The sequence below is a fragment of the Asterias rubens genome, chromosome 8 (genome assembly GCF_902459465.1).
Source record: "Asterias rubens chromosome 8, eAstRub1.3, whole genome shotgun sequence".
Classification (NCBI taxonomy): Eukaryota; Metazoa; Echinodermata; class Asteroidea; order Forcipulatida; family Asteriidae; genus Asterias; species Asterias rubens.
Window position 1 is genome coordinate 19,461,372 of NC_047069.1, and position 24,565 is coordinate 19,485,936.

The following is a 24,565-nucleotide window of genomic DNA, read 5'->3' on the forward strand; positions in this document are numbered from 1 at the left end:
GTCACCTTTAATTTATGAAATTTTAATATTTTCTTTTCATAGATATGTTTGTTACATCCCTGACCATATCTCCTAGGCGGAAAAATAATCTCAGATCACTAAATCAGCTCAGCCCAACTAATTAAACATTGTCTCAAATTAGCGTGTGTATAATAGCCACATAGTGTATACAAAGTGCGTGTATAGACATACCTAACTTTAACGAAATTTGTGTCACCTTTAATTTATGAAATTTTGATATTTTCTTTCATAGATATGTTTGTTACATCCCTGACCATATCTCCTAGGCGGAAAAATAATCTCAGATCACTAATTAGCTCAGCCCAACTAATTAAACATTGTCTCAAATTAGCGCGTGTATAAAGCCTATAATGTACAAAGTGCGGGTACATACCTAACTTTGACGAAATTTGTGTCACCTTTAATTTATGAAATTTTAATATTTTCTTTCATAGATATCTTTAATACATCCCTGACCATATCTCCTAGGCGGAAAAATAATCTCAGATCACTAATTAGCTCAGCCCAACTAATTAAACATTGTCTCAAATTAGCGCTTGTATAAGCCACTATAGTATACAAAGTGCGTGTATAGACATACCTAACTTTGACGAAATTTGTGTCACCTTTAATTTATGAAATTTTAATATTTTCTTTCATAGATATGTTTGTTACATCCCTGACCACATCTCCTCGGCGGAAAAATAATTTCATATTACTAATTAGCTCAGCCCAACTAATTAAATATTGTCTCAAATTAGCGCTTGTATATAGCCACATGGTGTATACAGAGTGCGTGTATAATAGACATACCTAACTTTAACGAAATTTGTGTCACTTTTAATTTATGAAATTTTGATATTTTCTTTCATAGATATGTTTGTTACATCTTTGACCATATATCATGGGCGGAAAAATAATCTCAGATTACTAATTAGCTCAGCCCAACTAATTAAACATTGTCTCAAATTAGCATGTGTATAGCCACTTAATGTACGTACAACGTGCGGGTAACATACCTAACTTTGACGAAGTTTGTGTCACCTTTAATTTATGAAATTTTATTATTTTCTTTCATACATATCTTTAATACATCCCTGACCACATCTCCTAGGCGGAAAAATAATCTCAGATCACTAATTAGCTCAGCCCAACTAATTAAACATTGTCTCAAATTAGCGCGTGTATATAGCCTATAATGTACAAAGTTCGGGTACATACCTAACTTTGACGAAATTTGTGTCACCTTTAATTTATGAAATTTTAATATTTTCTTTATACATATCTTTAATACATCCCTGACCACATCTCCTAGGCGGAAAAATAATCTCAGATCACTAATTAGCTCAGCCCAACTAATTAAAGATTGTCTCAATTTAGCATGTATATAGCCTATAATGTACGTACAAAGTGCGTGTATAGACATACCTAACTTTAACGAAATTTGTGTCACTTTTAATTTATGAAATTTTGATATTTTCTTTCATAGATATGTTTGTTACATCCCTGACCACGTCTCCTAGGCGGAAAAATAATCTCAGATCACTAATCAGCTCAGCCCAACTAATTAAACATTGTCTCAAATTAGCGTGTGTATAATAGCCACATAGTGTATACAAAGTGCGTGTATAGACATACCTAACTTTAACGAAATTTGTGTCACCTTTAATTTATGAAATTTTAATATTTTCTTTTATACATATCTATAATACATCCCTGACCACATCTCCTAGGCGGAAAAATAATCTCAGATCACTAATTAGCTCAGCCCAACTAATTAAAGATTGTCTCAAATTAGCGCTTGTATAAAGCCACATAGTGTATACAAAGTGCGTGTATAGACATACCTAACTTTGACGAAATTTGTGTCACCTTTAATTTATGAAATTTTAATATTTTCTTTCATAGATATGTTTGTTACATCCCTGACCACATCTCCTCGGCGGAAAAATAATTTCATATTACTAATTAGCTCAGCCCAACTAATTAAAGATTGTCTCAAATTAGCGCTTGTATATAGCCACATGGTGTATACAGAGTGCGTGTATAATAGACATACCTAACTTTAACGAAATTTGTGTCACTTTTAATTTATGAAATTTTGATATTTTCTTTCATAGATATGTTTGTTACATCTTTGACCATATATCATGGGCGGAAAAATAATCTCAGATTACTAATTAGCTCAGCCCAACTAATTAAACATTGTCTCAAATTAGCGCGTGTATATAGCCTATAATGTACAAAGTGCGTGTATAAACATACCTAACTTTAACGAAATTTGTGTCACTTTTAATTTATGAAATTTTGATATTTTCTTTCATAGATATGTTTGTTACATCCCTGACCACGTCTCCTAGGCGGAAAAATAATCTCAGATCACTAATTAGCTCAGCCCAACTAATTAAAGATTGTCTCAAATTAGCGCGTGTATAATAGCCACATAGTGTATACAAAGTGCGTGTATAGACATACCTAACTTTAACGAAATTTGTGTCACCTTTAATTTATGAAATTTTGATATTTTCATTCGTAGATATGTTTGTTACATCCCTGACCATATCTCCTAGGCGGAAAAATAATTTCAGATTACTAATTAGCTCAGCCCAACTAATTAAACATTGTCTCAAATTAGCGCGTGTATATAGCCTATAATGTACAAAGTGCGTGTATAAACATACCTAACTTTAACGAAATTTGTGTCACCTTTAATTTATGAAATTTTGATATTTTCTTTCATAGATATGTTTGTTACATCCCTGACCATATCTCCTAGGCGGAAAAATAATCTCAGATCACTAATTAGCTCAGCCCAACTAATTAAACATTGTCTCAAATTAGCGCGTGTATAGCCTATAATGTACAAAGTGCGTGTATAAACATACCTAACTTTAACGAAATTTGTGTCACCTTTAATTTATGAAATTTTGATATTTTCTTTCGTAGATATGTTTGTTACATCCCTGACCATATCTCCTAGGCGGAAAAATAATCTCAGATCACTAATTAGCTCAGCCCAACTAATTAAACATTGTCTCAAATTAGCGCGTGTATATAGCCTATAATGTACAAAGTTCGGGTACATACCTAACTTTGACGAAATTTGTGTCACCTTTAATTTATGAAATTTTAATATTTTCTTTCATAGATATGTTTGTTACATCCCTGACCACATCTCCTAGGCGGAAAAATAATTTCATATTACTAATTAGCTCAGCCCAACTAATTAAAGATTGTCTCAAATTAGCGCTTGTATATAGCCTATAATGTATACAAAGTGCGTGTATAGACATACCTAACTTTAACGAAATTTGTGTCACCTTTAATTTATGAAATTTTGATATTTTCTTTCATAGATATGTTTGTTACATCCCTGACCATATCTCCTAGGCGGAAAAATAATCTCAGATTACTAATTAGCTCAGCCCAACTAATTAAACATTGTCTCAAATTAGCGCGTGTATATAGCCTATAATGTACAAAGTGCGTGTATAAACATACCTAACTTTAACGAAATTTGTGTCACCTTTAATTTATGAAATTTTGATATTTTCTTTCATAGATATGTTTGTTACATCCCTGGCCATATCTCCTAGGCGGAAAAATAATCTCAGATTACTAATTAGCTCAGCCCAACTAATTAAACATTGTCTCAAATAAGCGCATGTATAGCCTATAATGTACAAAGTGCGTGTATAAACATACCTAACTTTAACGAAATTTGTGTCACCTTTAATTTATGAAATCTTAATATTTTCTTTCATACATATCTTTAATACATCCCTGACCACGTCTCCTAGGCGGAAAAATAATCTCAGATCACTAATTAGCTCAGCCCAACTAATTAAAGATTGTCTCAAATTAGCGCTTGTATAAAGCCACATAGTGTATACAAAGTGCGTGTATAGACATACCTAACTTTAACGAAATTTGTGTCACCTTTAATTTATGAAATTTTGATATTTTCTTTCATAGATATGTTTGTTACATCCCTGACCACGTCTCCTAGGCGGAAAAATAATCTCAGATCACTAATTAGCTCAGCCCAACTAATTAAACATTGTCTCAAATTAGCGCGTGTATAATAGCCACATAGTGTATACAAAGTGCGTGTATAGACATACCTAACTTTAACGAAATTTGTGTCACCTTTAATTTATGAAATTTTGATATTTTCTTTCGTAGATATGTTTGTTACATCCCTGACCATATCTCCTAGGCGGAAAAATAATTTCAGATTACTAATTAGCTCAGCCCAACTAATTAAAGATTGTCTCAAATTAGCGCGTGTATATAGCCTATAATGTACAAAGTGCGTGTATAAACATACCTAACTTTAACGAAATTTGTGTCACCTTTAATTTATGAAATTTTGATATTTTCTTTCATAGATATGTTTGTTACATCCCTGGCCATATCTCCTAGGCGGAAAAATAATCTCAGATTACTAATTAGCTCAGCCCAACTAATTAAACATTGTCTCAAATAAGCGCATGTATAGCCTATAATGTACAAAGTGCGTGTATAAACATACCTAACTTTAACGAAATTTGTGTCACCTTTAATTTATGAAATCTTAATATTTTCTTTCATACATATCTTTAATACATCCCTGACCACGTCTCCTAGGCGGAAAAATAATCTCAGATCACTAATTAGCTCAGCCCAACTAATTAAACATTGTCTCAAATTAGCGCGTGTATTATAGCCACATAGTGTATACAAAGTGCGTGTATAGACATACCTAACTTTAACGAAATTTGTGTCACCTTTAATTTATGAAATTTTGATATTATCTTTCATAGATATGTTTGTTACATCCCTGACAACATCTCCTAGGCGGAAAAATAATCTCAGATAACTAACTAGCTCAGCCCAACTTATTAAAGATTGTCTCTAATAAGCGCGTGGTTCTTGATAATTTTACCGAGACGAAATAGAGGTAAATTATCAAGAACCAGGCCTCGGCGGGTTTAAACCACTAGTTGAAAACCGATTCAACACACTTTGGTTCCCATTTATAAATACCTTTTTGGTTAAAAGGCGTAATAAAGTAAGAAACTCTGTCAAACTTATCGTTTCCGAGTGCTTGAGCTATGTATGTTTCTACCGCCATGGTGTACCGTTCGGTAGTACATACATGCACATGTACGATGTCCGCACGCGTGTGTTTTCCGGTTCCGTTCGTGCGCATGCGCGTATAGTCTTGGTGCATGTTCGCTGGTTTTCCTTTCACACACAGCGCGGCCAACTCATCGACAGCGCCTGCATCGCCCGTAACCAGAAACGTCTTCCAACAAGACTAGCGCGGAGTCTCCGGTTGTAAACACTGGTCATTATCAACTGGTCATTATCAACGGTTTAAACACCCCCACGTGACGCGCTCTCCACCAATATGAATAGCGAAACTGTCTGAGGTTTTTATGAATTAAAGTTTAACCTCTGGTTTGAACCAGAAACTAAGTTTAAACGTAAGACTCAACTATTGCGATTTTCTGTTATTCCCAGCAGCGCCCTCTTTCGTTGGACCAAAGAGAGCGCTGTTTGGATTTCCCCCAAAAGTTCGCGCCACATCCTTTTTACAAATTAATTTAATTTGATTCCCGATGACGTTATTATGACGAAATGAGGTCTGTGGTGTAGTGATACTAAGGTTCAACTACCTGTTGAGTTTCGTTGTTAAAATCAATCTCAATCGTGAGTTATTCTGAAGATAAGCTCGAAAGTTTTGTTTTTGTTTTTGAAAAAAAACAAAAAAAAAACGAAGGCAAACTTTCTATCTAAATCTATCTATACTGGGTGCGTTCGTTAAGCTTCCCTGTGTCGACCCAGTCTGCACCGATACGTTCGAAAAGCTTTGACGGGGCTCTCCCGGGTCAGCCCCAGTTCCCTGCTTGTGGAGTGGGTCACTTGGGGGTGACCTGAGGTGCATGCCGTCACCACGAGAGGGCGAGTGTGATCGTCGTTCGGTTAGGTCTTATCATCCCTAGGGGCCCACCCGAGTGAGCACTGCGGGGTCGACCCATGGAAGCTTATCGAACGCACCCACTATTATAGCTTTGACGTCATTCCAGGGGCTCAGGTGGTCAGCCCCCAGTGCCCTGCTTGTTGAGTGGGTTATTTGGGGGCTGGCCTCAAGTGCATGACGTCACAACGAGAGCGGTGAGTGATCGTAGAGTGAGTGAGCACCGCGGGGTAGACCCAGGGAAGCTACTAAATCGAACGCACCCATTAATTCCCTAACCTGCGCCATCTTGGATAATAATAATACAACCGTATTTATAGAGCGCTTTTTCCAAAGGATACAAAGCGCTAGGGATAATGCAACCAAAAACCCACAAGAGAAAAAAGAATAGCAAGCAAAAATACAAAAAGTGACAGAATCAAAAACACATTAGATGGAACGATTAAACAAAATGTGTTTTTTAAAAGTCGTTTAAACTGTTATACAGAAGAAGCGTTCCGGATATTTGTTGGGAGTGATTTCCAGATGCGGGGACCAGCGATGGAGAATGCACGGTCTCCAAACTTCATTGAGGATCGAGGTACCACCAGATTGGATTGAGATCGAAGACCTTCACGCTTTGGTTTGCTGAGGAGATCTAATGTGTCTGAAATGTAAAATGGGAACGTATTGGATACAGTTTTGAACATGTTCAGTGCCGTCTTAAAATTGATCCGCTGGTCGACGGGAAGCCAATGTAGATCCGTGAGCAGAGGTCTGGCATGGGAATATTTTGGCGTGAGAGTACCAGTGCACGACCAACAGAATGACAGGTGTGTCGTAGTCCAGTATTTGCGGATCATTAGTGATGTTGCGTATGTGATAGTTAACGGACCTGCACACACCATTGACATGTTCACTCATTGACATGGAGTTGTCAAAAGTTACTCCCAGGTTCCGAACGGATGAGACAGGATTGATGGTTGTGTTACCTATGGTGAGGGTTTAGTAGCTCAAGACGTTTGTATTGATATGGTGATGATGCTATGAAAAACTCTGTTTTGTTTTCATGCAGCATGAGTTTGTTTGCAAGCATCCAGGTTTGGACATCCTGGATACAGTAAGATAGCCTAAACAAGCAGCACTCAGCATCACACGGGATGGCATGATCAAAATCTAGGTAGCTTTGAATGTAATCAGCGTACATGTGGTAGTTGACTCCATGCCGATGAAGGATGTCCCCTATAGGAAAAACGTACATGGTGATCTTACGAAGGCCGAAAACAGATCCTTGAGGGACACTGAACTCAAGGTGATGGACATCAGAGTTGGCACTTGCAGCATGGACCCAACGTGTTCTTCTTGTAAAGTAGGACGAGAACCACTGTAGAGAAAACGGCTCTGCTGCTGACTATTATGCGAAGGATGTCGTTGTGTACCCTGAACAGAGCTGTCTCGGTGCTGTGACCAACTCTGTATGCTGACTGCAATGGGTCGAGTAGCTTGTGGTCGTCCAGGTATTGGGTGATTCGGGAGCAGACTACCGTTTCAATGACTTTGGACAGGTAGCGGATGTTAGAAACTGAGCCATAGTTCTTGAGATCTTCTTTGTCCATTGAAGGCTTTTTCAAGATTGGTGTTACTATTGCACCCCCAGACTCTCTGGAAAGACACCTGACTGTAAGGATGCATAAACAATTTCAGTCAGCTTGGGAAGGAGTGTCATGATGTGACGCTTGAGTATTGAAGTGGGAATTGGATCCAGCTGGCATGATCTGTTGGTAGATCGCTGAACAATCTTCAAAAATTGTTCAGAAGTGACATAATGAAAATCCGACAACTGGCAATCTGTAGACGGCAAGGTAACCGACAACTGCTGATCGACATGTTGATCAGCAATAAACAAACGAATGTTCTTTACCTTCTCCGTAAAGTGTTGACTAAATTGGTTGGCCAGCGCAGTTGGTGATATTGAAACGGTAGGTTGTTGTGGGATGCTGCCAATATATTCATTGAGGGTACGGGAAATACTCAATGCAGTCATCATCATAAACATCATCATCATCATCATCATCATCATCATCATCATCATCATCATCATCATCATGCGCTCTGCTGCTGATTGCCACAGCTGCCCGGCCCGGAACTCAAAGTCTGCTTCCAGTTGGCCAACCCAGGTGCTGTGAGGTCGGCCTTTTGGCCTCTTCCAGGCTGGGCAGGGGCGGGATCCTCCCGGTGCTTCCACGCCCAGCTTGAGGGCCACATGGACAGGTGTATCCTCTAGGAGCCGTCTGACATGGCCAAAGAGGGAATGACGTCTCCGGGAAATAGTCACACGGAGGTGCTCGATGCCGGTGGTCTCATAGATTGTTGCGTTAAAGAAGAAATCAGACCACCGGACACCGAAAATGCGTCGTTGATACCTGAGGCTAAAACCTTCGTGTGATCAGCTCGGAGTGTCCATGTTCCGGAGCCATAGAGCAGGACGGGGAGGACCAAGTCGTAAATATCCTCAGTTTGGTTGTGAGCTTGAGGCGTCTGTTCCTCCAAACACGGTCTAATTGGCCAAAGGTGGATGAGGCAAGCCCCAGGCGTCAGAGAATGTCGGGGGAGGAGTAGCCTGAAGATTGGATGTCACAGCCGAGATACTTGAACTTCTGTGTGACTTTGACAGAGCACCGAGGACACCCGAGGTGGTAGAGAAGGGGTTGGAAACGTCACTTCCAATACGTGCAGTGGATGCACAGCCCATGTGCAGGTCCTGAATCAACGAAAGCAGTATTGGTGGGACATCGGTCGCTTTCAGGGCCTTCCAAAGAGCATCGCGATCCAGGGAGTCGAAAGCTGCCTTGATGTCAACGTAGGCAACGTGGAGAGGCCCCTCAAATTCACGGTGGAGTTCTGGAAGAAGTCGGAGAGCAAGCACGGCATCCAGAGTAGGCAGACCTCTTGTAAAACCAGACTGGTTGGGTCGTCGGTGACGGGCGAGTATGGGTTCTAAGCAGGAGAGCAGAACATGGCTGAACACCTTTCCAGGGACAGACAGTAGAGTCATAAGTCTGTAGCTGCTGCACTGGTTTCGATGCCCCTTTCCTTTGTACAGGGAGTTGATAATGCCATCCCTCCATTCAATAGGAACCCTGCCAGAAGACCATATGTTTTGAAAGAGCTTGTGGAGGGCTGCACTGATTGGGGTTTCTGCACATTTGAGCAGCTCAGGAAAAATGCCGTCAGGTCCTACAGCACGCCCATTATTTAACTTCCTGATAGCAAAACGTACTTCAGCCACTGTGGGAGAGTCGGATGAGACGTCTGTGGCAGGGGATGTGCCTGAAGCCTGTGCAGTAAGGTATGGGCAGGGCGTAGCTGGGGGTGGTTAAGCATGGTGTTGTAGTGCTCCCGCCAGCGGGCATGAGTCTCCTCGATCGACTTGGGGAGGTGCTCTGTCCCTGTTGTGGGGGGACGCGCATGCACTTGATGGCCTGGAAGGTAGGACGGGGTTTGTTTTTGCAGTCCTTCTTCGGCATTGCCGGCGAGGTCGTTGTAAACTTCCTCGAGGTCGCTCTTGGCTGTCCGGAACCGAAGTTTCCCACAACACGCTAGTAACCTGCACGGACTTTTCCGCTTACAGCATTTATATCTCCAATGACAAGTTGTTGGTCATGGGGTGGAGTACTTTGAATGGGTGGTCCAGTTGGTTGAGGGAGCCGGGCATGAAGGATCCGGTTTGAGACTGGTGTCCATTGCGTTAGGGATTGACTGACATTGTTATTAAGGAGCAAGGCAACTCCCTCCGTGCGGCCTGAACTGCCCGAGTGGTACATTTTATACTGATCGATACGGCGTTCTCCAGTTCCTGGGATACTAGCTTCGGTAAGACCAGCGATGCTTATTCGGTAGCGTGTCAGTTAATGAGACATGGCTTCCAGGTATACGGCGTTGGAGAGTGTCAGGTATACGTTCCATGTAGCGACACGGAGACACGATCTTAGATCGAGTTTTGGTCCCAGTTTGGAGCCCACTATCAGTCTGGCACCGTCCCCTGTGGAAATTGAGGTGTCAGACGCCATTGAATCACGATATTAAAATTTCATAAATTAAAGGTGACACAAATTTCGTTAAAGTTAGGTATGTTTATACACGCACTTTGTACATTATAGGCTATATACACGCGCTAATTTGAGACAATGTTTAATTAGTTGGGCTAAGCTAATTAGTAATCTGAGATTATTTTTCCGCCTAGGAGCTATTGTCAGGGATGTAACCAACATATCTATGAAAGAAAATATCAAAATTTAATAAATTAAAGGTGACACAAATTTCGTTAAAGTTAGGTATGTCTATACACGCACTTTGTATACACTATGTGGCTATTATACACACGCTAATTTGAGACAATCTTTAATTAGTTGGGCTGAGCTAATTAGTAATCTGAGATTATTTTTCCGCCTAGGAGATATGGTCAGGGATGTAACAAACATATCTATGAAAGAAAATATTAAAATTTCATAAATTAAAGGTGACACAAATTTCGTCAAAGTTAGGTATGTCTATACACGCACTTTGTACATTATAGGCTATACACGCGCTAATTTGAGACAATGTTTAATTAGTTGGGCTGAGCTAATTAGTAATCTGAGATTATTTTTCCGCCTAGGAGATATGGTCAGGGATGTAACAAACATATCTATGAAAAGAAAATATCAAAATTTCATAAATTAAAGGTGACACAAATTTCGTTAAAGTTAGGTATGTCTATACACGCACTTTGTATACACTATGTGGCTATATACACGCGCTAATTTGAGACAATGTTTAATTAGTTGGGCTAAGCTAATTAGTGATCTGAGATTATTTTTCCGCCTAGGAGATGTGGTCAGGAATGTAACAAACATATCTATGAAAGAAAATATTAAAATTTCATAAATTAAAGGTGACACAAATTTCGTTAAAGTTAGGTATGTCTATACACGCACTTTGTATACACTATGTGGCTATTATACACACGCTAATTTGAGACAATGTTTAATTAGTTGGGCTGAGCTAATTAGTAATCTGAGATTATTTTTCCGCCTAGGAGATATGGTCAGGGATGTAACAAACATATCTATGAAAGAAAATATCAAAATTTCATAAATTAAAGGTGACACAAATTTCGTTAAAGTTAGGTATGTCTATACACGCACTTTGTATACACTATGTGGCTATTATACACACGCTAATTTGAGACAATGTTTAATTAGTTGGGCTGAGCTAATTAGTAATCTGAGATAATTTTTCCGCCTAGGAGATGTGGTCAGGAATGTAACAAACATATCTATGAAAGAAAATATTAAAATTTCATAAATTAAAGGTGACACAAATTTCGTTAAAGTTAGGTATGTCTATACACGCACTTTGTATACACTATGTGGCTATTATACACACGCTAATTTGAGACAATGTTTAATTAGTTGGGCTGAGCTAATTAGTAATCTGAGATTATTTTTCCGCCTAGGAGATATGGTCAGGGATGTACCAAACATATCTATGAAAGAAAATATTAAAATTTCATAAATTAAAGGTGACACAAATTTCGTTAAAGTTAGGTATATCTATATACACGCACTCTGTATACACCATGTGGCTATATACAAGCGCTAATTTGAGACAATCTTTAATTAGTTGGGCTGAGTTAATTAGTGATCTGAGATTATTTTTCCGCCTAGGAGATGTGTTTAGGAATGTAACAAACATATCTATGAAAGAAAATATTAAAATTTCATAAATTAAAGGTGACACAAATTTCGTCAAAGTTAGGTATGTTGCCGCACTTTGTACATTATAGGCTTTATACACGCGCTAATTTGAGACAATGTTTAATTAGTTGGGCTGAGCTAATTAGTGATCTGAGATTATTTTTCCGCCTAGGAGATGTGGTCAGGAATGTAACAAACATATCTATGAAAGAAAATATCAAAATTTCATAAATTAAAGGTGACACAAATTTCGTTAAAGTTAGGTATGTCTATACACGCACTTTGTATACACTATGTGGCTATTATACACACGCTAATTTGAGACAATGTTTAATTAGTTGGGCTGAGCTAATTAGTAATCTGAGATTATTTTTCCGCCTAGGAGATGTGGTCAGGAATGTAACAAACATATCTATGAAAGAAAATATTAAAATTTCATAAATTAAAGGTGACACAAATTTCGTTAAAGTTAGGTATGTCTATACACGCACTTTGTATACACTATGTGGCTATTATACACACGCTAATTTGAGACAATGTTTAATTAGTTGGGCTGAGCTAATTAGTAATCTGAGATTATTTTTCCGCCCATGAGATATTGTCAGGGATGTAACAAACATATCTATGAAAGAAAATATCAAAATTTCATAAATTAAAGGTGACACAAATTTCGTTAAAGTTAGGTATGTCTATACACGCACTTTGTATACACTATGTGGCTATTATACAAACGCTAATTTGAGACAATCTTTAATTAGTTGGGCTGAGCTAATTAGTAATCTGAGATTATTTTCCGCCTAGGAGATATGGTCAGGGATGTAACAAACATATCTATAAAAGAAAATATCAAAATTTCATAAATTAAAGGTGACACAAATTTCGTTAAAGTTAGGTATGTTTATACACGCACTTTGTACATTATAGGCTATATACACGCGCTAATTTGAGACAATCTTTAATTAGTTGGGCTGAGCTAATAAGTAATCTGAAATTATTTTTCCGCCTAGGAGATATGGTCAGGGATGTAACAAACATATCTATGAAAGAAAATATCAAAATTTCATAAATTAAAGGTGACACAAATTTCGTTAAAGTTAGGTATGTCTATATACACGCACTCTGTATACACCATGTGGCTATATCAAGCGCTAATTTTAGACAATGTTTAATTAGTTGGGCTGAGCTAATTAGTGATCTGACATTATTTTTCCGCCTAGGAGATGTGGTCAGGGATGTACCAAACATAGCTATGAAAGAAAATTTCAAAATTTCATAAATTAAAGGTGACACAAATTTCGTTAAAGTTAGATATGTCTATACACGCACTTTGTATACACTATGTGGCTTTACAAGCGCTAATTTGAGACAATCTTTAATTAGTTGGGCTGAGCTAATTAGTAGTCTGATATTATTTTCCGCCTAGGCGATATGGTCAGGGATGTAACAAACATATCTATGAAAGAAAATTTCAAAATTTCATAAATTAAAGGTGACACAAATTTCGTTAAAGTTAGATATGTCTATACACGCACTTTGTATACACTATGTGGCTTTACAAGCGCTAATTTGAGACAATCTTTAATTAGTTGGGCTGAGCTAATTAGTAGTCTGATATTATTTTCCGCCTAGGCGATATGGTCAGGGATGTAACAAACATATCTATGAAAGAAAATATAAAAATTTCATAAATTAAAGGTGACACAAATTTCGTCAAAGTTAGGTATGTCTATACATGCACTTTGTATACACTATGTGGCTATTATACACACGCTAATTTGATACAATCTTTAATTAGTTGGGCTGAGCTAATTAGTAATCTGAGATTATTTTTCCGCCCAGGAGATATGGTCAGGGATGTAACAAACATATCTATGACAGAAAATATTAAAAATTCCTAATTTAAAGGTGACACAAATTTCGTCAAAATTAGGTATGTCTAAAACACGCACTTTGTACATTATAGGCTATATACACGCGCTAATTTGAGACAAATTTTAGTTAGTTGGGCTGAGCTAATTAGTAATCTGACATTATTTTTCCGCCTAGGAGATGTGGTCAGGGATGTAACAAACATATCTTTGAAAGAAAAGATTAAAATTTTATAAATTAAACGTGACACAAATTTCGTCAAAGTTACGTATATTTACCCACACTTTGTACATTATTGGGCTATAGAAACGCTAATTTGAGACAATTTTAATTAGTTGGGCTGAGCTAATTAGTGGTCTAAGAATATTTTTCCGCCCAGGAGATATGGTCAGGGATGTAACAAACATATCTATGAAAGAACAAATTAAAATTTCATAAATTAAAGGTGACACAAATTTCGTCAAAGTTAGGTATGTTTAACCGCACTTTGTACATTATTAGGCTATACACGCGCCAAATTGAGACAATCTTTAATTAGTTGGGCTGAGCTCATTAGTTATCTGAGATTATTTTTCCGCCTGGGAGATGTGGTCAGGGATTTAACAAACACATCTATGAAAGAAAATATTAAAATTTCATAAATTAAAAGTGACACAAATTTCGTCAAAGTTAGGTATGTTTGCCGCAGTTAGTACATTATTTATACACAAGCTAATTTGAGACAATCTTTAATTAGTTGGGCTGAGCTAATTAGTAATCTGAGATTATTTTTCCGCCCAGGAGATGTGGTCAGGGATGTAATCAACATATCCATGAAAGAAAATCTTGAAATTTCACAATTTAAAGGTGACACAAATTCCGTTAAAGTTAGGTATGCTGATAAAGCATCCCTGGTGGTGTCGACGTGTAATGACGGTCGTTTGCGAATTTATTTTAATTCGGTGCTGAGGATAATTTCGGTGCTGGGCCCGATTTAGTGTTGGGCCCAAACACGGTGCTCACTTCAGCCTGGTACGTGACGACCGTATAACTGGAGGTGCAAAATATTTCCCACAATCCTTTGCGGGACGTCGGATTTTTGCTATCTGCAATAAGGTCTATAGACCTTTTCGCAAATACCGGGGCGCGCGCGTAACGCTTGGAATTAGGTGCATTGTGGTCTAGCTGGTATCCAAATTTGATTCATATCTATCCCACAATGCACCTCATTCAACAGTCTGCGCTTGCGCATTGGTATTTGCGATAAGGTCTATGCATGCAGAGCACCGAAGACTCACGCCCGCAACGACAGCATGCTACGTCAGTACGCCGGAGCACTGAGGCTGCCACACCGGGCAGACTGCGTGACACTATGGGTCGTCCCCGATCTTCCCGGACGTTAGCCTGAACATCGTACGTCACACTTGGAGGCTCGTGAAAAACGCCAGAGCTAGAGAGCTCTAGCGTAGGTCATTCTCCGTCCATCTTCACCTTCTGCAAGTGCATCTGCCAAACGTCACCTCAGACCAATCAGAAAAAGACACAGATTGCTTACGTCACCGCACCTTTATCCAATTAAATGATTGTACCCAATGAAATCGCTGGTTCTGAAAATCAAGTACCCGGATAAAAATAGGGCCTAGTCTAACCCAGGTGTGGCGGTTTCAGTCTTCCGCCGTGTTCGGTTTTCCGGGACTCAGTACGGCACTAAAAATTGACTACTTTCGCTTGCTGTGCGCAGGCGTCGCATGACGTAATAATACCGTATTTGGTCTTTCGGGAAACTGAACACGGCGGAAAGTTGAAACCGCCACACCGGTCAGCCCCAAGTGCCCTGTTTGGAACGGGTTTTTTGGTGCCATGCTGGCCCGAGGTGCATGACGTCACCACGAGAGGGCGAGTGATTGTTTGATAAGTTCTTGTCAGGGGCTCACAGTCTATCCACAGGACACTGACATTCCCTTCCTTTAATCTGCAAATTATTCATCGTTTTTTCGTGCGCGTGACCTGTGTGAATATTTAATTAGTCAAAAGGGCTCCTGGAATTCGGTCATTTTCGGCCTTTTCTGAAAAAATAATGTACCAGTGAATTGAAATGAAGAGCATATCTGTCCTTATGTATACAAAAAAATCCTTGCAACTCAAATTTGAAAAAAAGAAAATTGCACGTAAAAAATTGCTTCAAAAAGAAAGAAACCAAGTCTCAAAAACACGGCAAATTGTCCCGTTATGGATATCGGCAACAGTCCCCAATTAGTACATATGGATGGATTATTTCATATTCTTCCCGGAAATGTTAAAAGCGAGACCGGATCGAAGCTAGTCCAGTCAAGATACAGCAATTTCCACCGGTAGTCCAAAACCCACGTTACGAAAAAAATTAATCATTAAACAGGAGGGTTTTCCTGCACGGTGATTGGCTGACGATGACGTCACCCATTGATGTGGCAGCTTGCTGGGTTTTTTTTTCGTGGGTATTGTGCCCCGACCGCCAGGCCAGCGTTAGTTAATGACAAAAGAGCCCGTCTACTATGAGCTGAATAATAAAGAAGGGATTATAATACACAAATTGAAGATTGATTGTGCATGTCAAAATTCAACTATGGCCCTTTTTGAAAACGGCTTCGGATCTAGATTCGCCTCAGGCGAGCTGGTCCCCGCGGGTGTACCATTGTACCATACACATTCATTCAAAAGTGTGTATGGGCCGGAGCCGGGTGTTCATCGTCTCTTACGTAACTAAGCAGAAGCTTGCCCCCCTAGAATCTAAGACATAGCAACTGTCTCGATAGTCTGAGGAATTCAATTTTATAAGTGGTGACTTTTGATCAAGCACGCCATTGTACCAACCAATGTTCAAATCAAACACGCAAATGGCTAATTGGCAGTGTCAGGGGAAATACGATCACCAGAGACTTTGTCCCCAAATAATACGGTGGCAAAACATGGGACGGAGGAGATCGATTCAGCCAAAAGAGGGCACTGCCGTAGTGCTTTTTAGTTGGGATATATTGTTTTCTTAATCTATTCAAAAATGGGAATAAAAAAACATCAGGACAGTTAATTTTGATGACGGCATACAAATGGGAAAAAATGCCTTCTGAATGAATATCCTGTCGCAACGGCTCAATTTCCACTTTGCTATCATCACTTAGGTAGTATGGACAGCAAGATCTTGATGAAACTCCACCAGCGTGAACAGCGCCGCATCCACGCCGTCATTGTAGAGCCAAACGCCCCGATGATGGAGCGTTACAAAGCACTGGTAGTCAAAGAGTCCGAGATGATGAGAGGCATCGACTTCGAGTGGAGACAAGAAACTTTGGAAGGGTTTCAAAAGAGTCAGAACGGGGTGGAGGATAAATTTCATTTCATCGTATCCGTCAGCTCAATCTACTACATCGATGACAAAGAAAGGTATATTCAGTATATGTACGACATACTGGAGGATGATGGCGTTCTGATGATCACAATCATGTCAGGTAGGCCTGTATGCTGTTATGCTGCATTTCGAAAACACTTCTTGTTATAATAAAGGGGGATTTGTTGGCGTGATCCTAGACTTGGCTTAATTTCTTTGATCGTGGCTTTTAGTCGTCTTGATTAGCCGCTACAAACAGCGCCCTCTTGCACTCAATCTCCGTCTTTTAGTGTGAGTTTAGCTAATAATGCGGAGGTGGGTCGTGGCTGGGATGCAGATGAATAACCGTGATGTGGCACAACTGTTTCAGCCGTTGCTCTCGACCAATAGGAATGAAGAAACTGTCTTGAGAGAACAGGTGCAAGGTCGCGTGTCACGCCATGAATTAACACTTTTTACCGGTCATAAACAAAGGTTCATACACACCCACGTGACGCACTCTCCACCAATAGGAATAGCGAAACTGTCTGAGGTATTTATGAATACTTGTTGAATATACTTGAAATATATGATTTACTGAACTTTTTTGTTTATCACTAATCCCGGTCAACTTCTTTTTGACTCACCCTGCACATCATTCAGGAGATACACCCCCTAGCTGTTGGACGGCCTGGCTGGATCTTAAGTATGTCGAAAGTAGCCAGAGACAGGAACCTCTCCTTAATTCTTGTGACCTCGCGAGACTTTTTGAAAACCTGAGTATTCCAGTGAGTGAGATAGTGCACTTGAAGTACTCAGTGAACGTCACACCATGCTTTGCTAGTCCCCTCGATAATCTGTCAGAGGAAGCGAACAGGGTACTAGACTTCCTGACACACGTGGACGGTTTCACCCAAAACACACCCGTGGAGTATCAAGAAAGTTTTCTAGAAATATTAGGGAGTGAAGATCAAACCGAGAGAGATGCATCCGGGCAATTTCTACTCGGTCAAGATCACGTGGTGTTCATCATACGCGGCACTGGTTCAACTTAAGGAATGGGCGTATTTAAAATTGTGCAACAAAATATGCACTCAAAATAATTTCTGTATGTTTTATTGTTTTGTTTATTTATTGTTTTTTAGCAGTTTCAATTTATTGTTGGTCTGTGGATATGGGGAGATGGTAGCTGCTCGCCAACTTTAGATATAAAGGCGGGAAAACAGTGCAAAAAAACAGCAATATAGCAATGAATGTTTAGACTAATGTGAACTTAATATTACCTCAAACTTTATCAGATTAGGTTTGAATAAAAAGGAACTGAAGAGTATCATCAAGGAAGGAAAGCTAAAGATTGTAAAGACTCTGACTCAGAATTTGTTTTTAAAGGCTATGGGGGGATGAGACTCATGAGTGGGTATTCCATGAGACGTCAGTTGAATATGCTAATAAGTTGGATGAATTTTATAACATAATTGATCAGTATGATTTCCATGTTGGTTGAAGTTAACAGCCTTCATGTTTTACATAAAATGGTCCAGATCCTTATGAGCTAAGTGTTTACGAACAAGACGTGTGCAGTCAGTTAAAAAAAATGAAAACGTCTATAAAAGGGTTATGTCACACTTACAAAATTACAGGCAACCCCCGACCCCGTTCAAGGCAATCACGAATAAGACAATTTGTTCTCGTTTCAGTTTTCTCATTATTTAATTATATATATTTTTTCTGGGGGGGGGTAAGAATTACCAGCTAGAATGTTTCTTGTGTTGCCTAGTTTTATAGGTGTTCCTTGTGTTTGCAGTGGTTGCACTTTTGCCTCCGAGTTGCCTGTAAAAAGTTGCTCAGTGTGCCATGGCCTTAAGGCTGCAGTTGGACCAGTAGAGGTCTCACAATCATGTACTCGAATCGGCTTTTTAGAAAGTAGCATTTAACTTATATTTTGGTATACCCGGGTATATTCTACAGCTTTGGAAGTGCTCACGTATTATTCTCATCCTCAAGAAATGTTTTATAAAATGCATAATGATCTCAGGCCACATCAATGACAGGGTGTGTGTGTGTGTGTGAAAGGTTGTTTAAAGGGAAGGATACACGCTTGGTAATTACTCAAAACAAATAATTAACTTAAAAACTGACTTGGTAACAAGCATTGGAGAGCTGTTGATAGTATAAAACATTGTGGGAAACGACTCCCTCTGAAGTAATGTAATTTTTGAGAAAGAGGTAATTTCTCACTAAAATAATAAAAGACTTCTAGCTGTTTTTTCTTTCATTATTTTCTCGCAACTTCGATGACCGATTGAGCCCAAATTTTCACAGGCTTGTTATTTTATGCATATGATGGGATACACAAAGTGAGAAACTGGTCTTTGATAGTTACCAAACGTGTACCTTCCCTTTAAGAATGCTTTGTTTGATTTGGTATCGTCTTTCTGGGTGTATCGTGCAACTCGCATAATTTATCGGGGAAGTCGCAGATTTGAACTGTTTCGGATATAAGTTAGGGTCTATGCTTACTTTAAAGCAAGGTTTCTGTGATAATCAAGCTATAGAGTGGTATTAACCCCGTTTGGGAATTATTGATAACTTGTGACCGGAAACGATGGTCAAATTATATTGTCGGGTTTTCTTAGTTAATGATGTTTTTAATTAATTTTACTTTCATTTATATCTTATGGATACATTAAACTTTCTCAGCAATGATATAATTGTTAGAGCCATAAACTACATTCATGAATACCTCAGACAGTTTCGCTGTTCCTGTTGGTTGAGAGCTTTAAAATGATTGATTTTGTCTCAAATTCTATGTAAGTTTGAACCATTTCTTGGTCATTCTGAAACAGAAATGGGACATCCTGTATGCTACGTCTTAGCCTTGCTCAAGGCAGTCGCATTATTCGCTCCGAAAAGACGCCGCTGTAAACCCACCCGTATACACTGTGCGTGGTGTGTGTAATCACACCGCACGACCCACGCATATAATATTATACACACTGTCACATCGTACGACTACTGTGCACACATGTCATCCGCACTCGTACCACTAACCGCATGCGGCTGACGGCCGACGCATGCGGATAGTGTACGGGGGCATCGTGTCGTGCGATGTGGTTACACACATTACACATTTTACGCAAAGTGAATACGGTTGGGTTTTCATACATTTTTTCGGAGTGAATAATTCGACTGCCTTGAGCAAGGCTAGCTACGTCCCGAAAACCGATGGATAAATTCCAACAACAGAGGGCGGCACTATACAATTGGGTTGATTTGTAGCTTGAGAGAATGCATGCACCTGGGCCCAATTAATTCATAGCGCTGCTTAGCGCTGCTTTTTATAGCAACAACAAAAAGATAGAACAGAAAAGTTGGTCGTCAAATGGTCTCCCATCCAAGTACTGACCGGGCCCGATGATGCTTAACTTTTGTGGTTGGACGACAACCGTAGTAATCAACGTAGTGTGGTCGTAGTCAAACAAATAATGGTATTTTAGACGGTAATATACAAAAAAGGTTTCTTCTCCTAATGAATACCTAACTATGTGTGAAGTTTCAAGTTCTTACGATGTTTGAAAAGATGTTTTTGTTGGCGGACAAGCGACGTAAAGAAGAAGAAGGAGAAGTATCAAAAAATAAATAAAAATGAACGAACACCTACAAAAAATACGGACGAAGCATAATAACGACGTTTAGTCAATTATTTATTGGTCAATGGTATTGACTGAAGAATAATTGGCAATGGTTTATGGGGCTGATGTCATGACTATTTTATGTTCTTACTTATTATGATGACTTTCAAGTTTATATTTCTGGTCCAAAAAATATTTTAAAAATTCTTTGAAGTGTAATTTTGCCCAATATTTATATACAAGACCCCCCTTTTATGCAAATGAGGCTCTGCCCCAAATAGGAGAGACCCAAGATGGCTCCAAGTCTAAAATTGATTATTAGCCCAATACCAACCATCATAGCAAATTTCATGCTTTTACCACAAAGTGCACAATTTGTTACCTTAGCAGCTGCACTACATGTAACAAAGCTCAATAATTGTGTTGGCTCTGAAAACTGTTCCAGGTCCAACCCTCCCTTTAAAAGAGATTTACTATAATACATGGTTGTGCCCACAAAAGGGTTACCATATATTTTGCAAAAGGTATTACTATATTTTATAGTTTTTTTTCTTTACAAAGAGTGACTGCGAACCAGGATTTATTTCATGCTCACAAAGTGTGAAGGGTAAACCACGATCCACTTCACACTAACTGACCCCAAAATGAAAGCCCATCACTAGCCTTTGTGTGACTACAACATGGTGTTTATAAATTCCGCAGATTTTTTTTTAAAATCATGGGGTTTAGTCTAACAAAGAGAGTGATTGTCGGTGCAAAGATCTTCGAATCAGGATTGATTTCATGATCACAAAGTGTGACTGTAAACCGACCCACTTCACACTAACTGAATCCAATGAAAGCCCATCACCAAGTCTTTTTGAGAATACAAACTGTGTTGATAAAGGCACTGCAGCCGATTTACAAAACTCGAGTTAGGACGAGTAACTCATTCTAAGGGTGGGTTCAATCATAGAGCAAGTGCTCTATGGTTCAATGCATCATAACGTACGGTACTCTGATACGGAATTGATCTGGTGAAAATCACAAGTTAGGAAGAGTTTGGTGAAATCCAGCCTTTGGTAATTGTAAAAGACCAGTATTCTCACTTGGTGTTTCTCAACATATTTATGCATAAAATAACAAACCGTACAAATTTGGACTCAATTGGTCGTCGAAGTTGCGAGATAATAATGGAAACAACACCTAGTCGCACAAGTTGTGTGCTTTAATTCGAAACCTCGGCTGAGGTCTCTTAATTCAAATATTTTGGTAGGAAATTACTTCAGGGGACCGTTTCTCACAATATTTCACACTACCAATAGATCTCCATAGCTCTTTACAACATAAGTTTAGGCTACAAATATTTTGAGTTATCAATCTAGTGTCAATACCTTTTGGGCCAAAAATCTCCAAACTATCACCAAATCACTCAAAAAGCCTTAAAGCCATTGGACCCTTTCGGTACAGAAAAAAAAAGTTCACAGATTTACAAATAGTTTACATGGTTTACAGAAGGTAATGGTGAAAGACTTCTCTTGAAATATTAGTCCATGAAATGCTTTACTTTTTGAGAAAACGGTAAAACAATATAAATTCTCGTTAGCGAGAATTACGGATTTTTTATAAACACATGTCATGACACGGCGAAACGCGCGAAAATAGGAGTGGGTTTTCCCGTTATTTTCTCCCGACTCCGATGTCCGATTGAGCCTAAATTTCCACAGGATTGTTATTTTATATATAAGTTGTGATACACGAAGTGTGGGACTTGGACAATACTGTTTACCGAAAGTGTATAATGGCTTTAAAGTCACCTGAAAATAGAATTTTTATTGTTTCAAACATAAGAGTAAATGTTTAGTAACAATAAATCAATTTGTTTAGTAATTGTTTGTCACGATTTATATGGTTAAAAAATAGTTAAAATTGTTGGGGGATTGACTCCACCCACCCCTTTTGTGACGTCAATCGAGGCAGACTTTGCCTTGGTGCGTAGAGTAAACACACGTGCAAGGTACATGCAAGTCCAAGTCGTGAGTTTGTGCGTTTCGAAAATGTTGTTTTCTTGCATTTCTGGATGCAGCAAAACAACTAAAGATGGGGTCAGTCTGCATAGCTGGTCAGACTCACAAGAGTAATAGTGCCTAGTGGTCAGGTCCGACGTCTTTTCCAGCACCGTGCAGCATTTTCTCTTCAAATATCGCGCCTCGATTGACGTCACGAACAGCGCCCTTTCGGATCGGGGCCTATTCTCATAGCCACCGCCACTTATAAACGAGGATGTTGGGCAAAAGCGCATCGTATGTTAACTGATCATGATGCTATCATGGCAGCACATGATGGATCACCATCACTTAGAAGCGATGGGGATTTGGGTTGCACGGAATACGTAGCAGCAGCTGCTCCGTTACTTTGAACCTTTTCCAGCCGGCTGGTGGCGCATTAATACCCCATCCCTGTCTCATCCCTGTCTCATGGATGCATGCAACATCGATGTCCCGATCCAATTGATGATAAGCGAAGGTTTGTCTGGAAACTTGGCTTTATTTCGTATCTATTTATAAAGCTATATTTATTTATTTATCAATACTAGATAGGCCTATATAAAGTAGTAGGTGGTTCTCCAATGGGAGACTTTCTGGGATGATAAAGGGCAGCAGACTTACCGGGTAAATCCATTGTTCTCAGAATTACGCGCATGTTCAGAACTACGTAAACAATGGAAATTTACCCGGTATGTCTGCTGCCGCCTAGCGTTGGAAAGTCTCCTATTGAGGTTGAATTTAAATTTTCCTCCGAACCGAGCTAGTCCTATGGATTATGGTTCCCTCCCTCCATTATTTTCTCGTGTTTCTCCTTGTCTCAGGTATACCACACGAATCTAATAAACGTTACAGTAAACAAAATTCCCCTTTTGTGGGTGGAGTTTCAATATTTCTAAAAGTGGGCGTTTTTAACACATAGTTTTAACTAAGTGAAGTAGAACTTTTTTTAAATTGTTTTTTAATCTGATTTGTGTTGTTTAAATATAAATACTATAAAAGAAAAACAAAATTCCCATAATTTAAATAGTTTCTTTATTTATCCCCTCTTTTGTGGGCGGGGCCAGAGTAGTAAATGATGGTGTGTCTGAACAACGCATACACACAAGCACACACATTACAAGCAGAAAAAATCTGATAATCGTGTCATAGTCGTGACATCAGACATACATCATCGGCTATGTCATCGCTATGGCAAACTCAAGCTCTCAAATCACGCCATATAGCCTAGTACTCACACAGTGTAGTCTGATAGCACATGCCATGCAGGCCAGAACAACTAATAAGTTAGAACTAAGTTATCAGTTTTTCAGCAGTTTGAGAAAGGTTTGCAGTTAAACACATGGCAATGAACATACTCATTTGGTTGGGATGTGGTGAATGCTCACCGAGCTGAAGCCTACATGTCGGAATAGGTCGCAAGCACAGGGAAAAGGACGAGTGATGAGGGTATAGATGAGAAGCCATTGAAATCTACCAGTACGACCCAAGTTTATGGGGTAGGAAATGTGTCGTAGATAGAGGGTCGAGATCCATTGGTCAGGAAGAGTATAGGAACCAAATGTCAATGTTTTGAAGAAGAGTGTCGTGAAATCTCAATGACCTCTCAAGGCATTCGTGGTGCCAAGGCTTCTTCTTCTTATCACACAAACTAACAATGTGCATCAGACGAAACTGGACACAGTTCTTAGCAATATCATTGTAATCTGCAAGGTCCTAAGTTCTGCATTCGTGCTCCAGTAGGGGGCATCTCAGGAGGAGCTCCTTAGTTTGTGGCTCTGTCCCACATATGCAGGTCACGTCTTCAGAGTCCATATATCCCTACTTCTTGAGAGACACTTTGCACCGGCCAGTTGATGTTTTAAGTCTGTTGAGGCATCCAATACATGGCAGTTCGGAGAGCCCCTGGACTTGAGTAGATTTTTATCAGGTTTGTGGCTGGATAGTAGAGGGTTTCGCTCATCCGTGGCCTACTGACAGCGTTCTCTGCTGCTTGCCGCACTGCGTCGAACATCAGGTGGCGCTATACCAGAAAGTGC

At 39.3% G+C, this 24,565-nt stretch overlaps 2 protein-coding genes across 2 annotated transcripts; one reads left to right on the top strand and one right to left on the bottom strand.

Annotated features, from left to right (window-relative positions):
• Positions 1-8,501: 8,501 nt before the first annotated feature.
• Positions 8,502-8,999, bottom strand: LOC117294034. Its single transcript, XM_033776546.1, has one exon. The coding sequence runs from the start codon at positions 8,997-8,999 to the stop codon at positions 8,502-8,504; it is 498 nt and encodes a 165-aa protein (XP_033632437.1).
• Positions 9,000-16,690: 7,691 nt separating this feature from the next.
• Positions 16,691-18,918, top strand: LOC117293411 (histamine N-methyltransferase-like). Its single transcript, XM_033775732.1, has 2 exons — positions 16,691-17,012; positions 17,534-18,918. Exons 1-2 carry the CDS (start codon positions 16,691-16,693, stop codon positions 17,923-17,925), a joined length of 714 nt encoding a protein of 237 aa, XP_033631623.1. The 3' UTR covers positions 17,926-18,918.
• Positions 18,919-24,565: the final 5,647 nt, after the last annotated feature.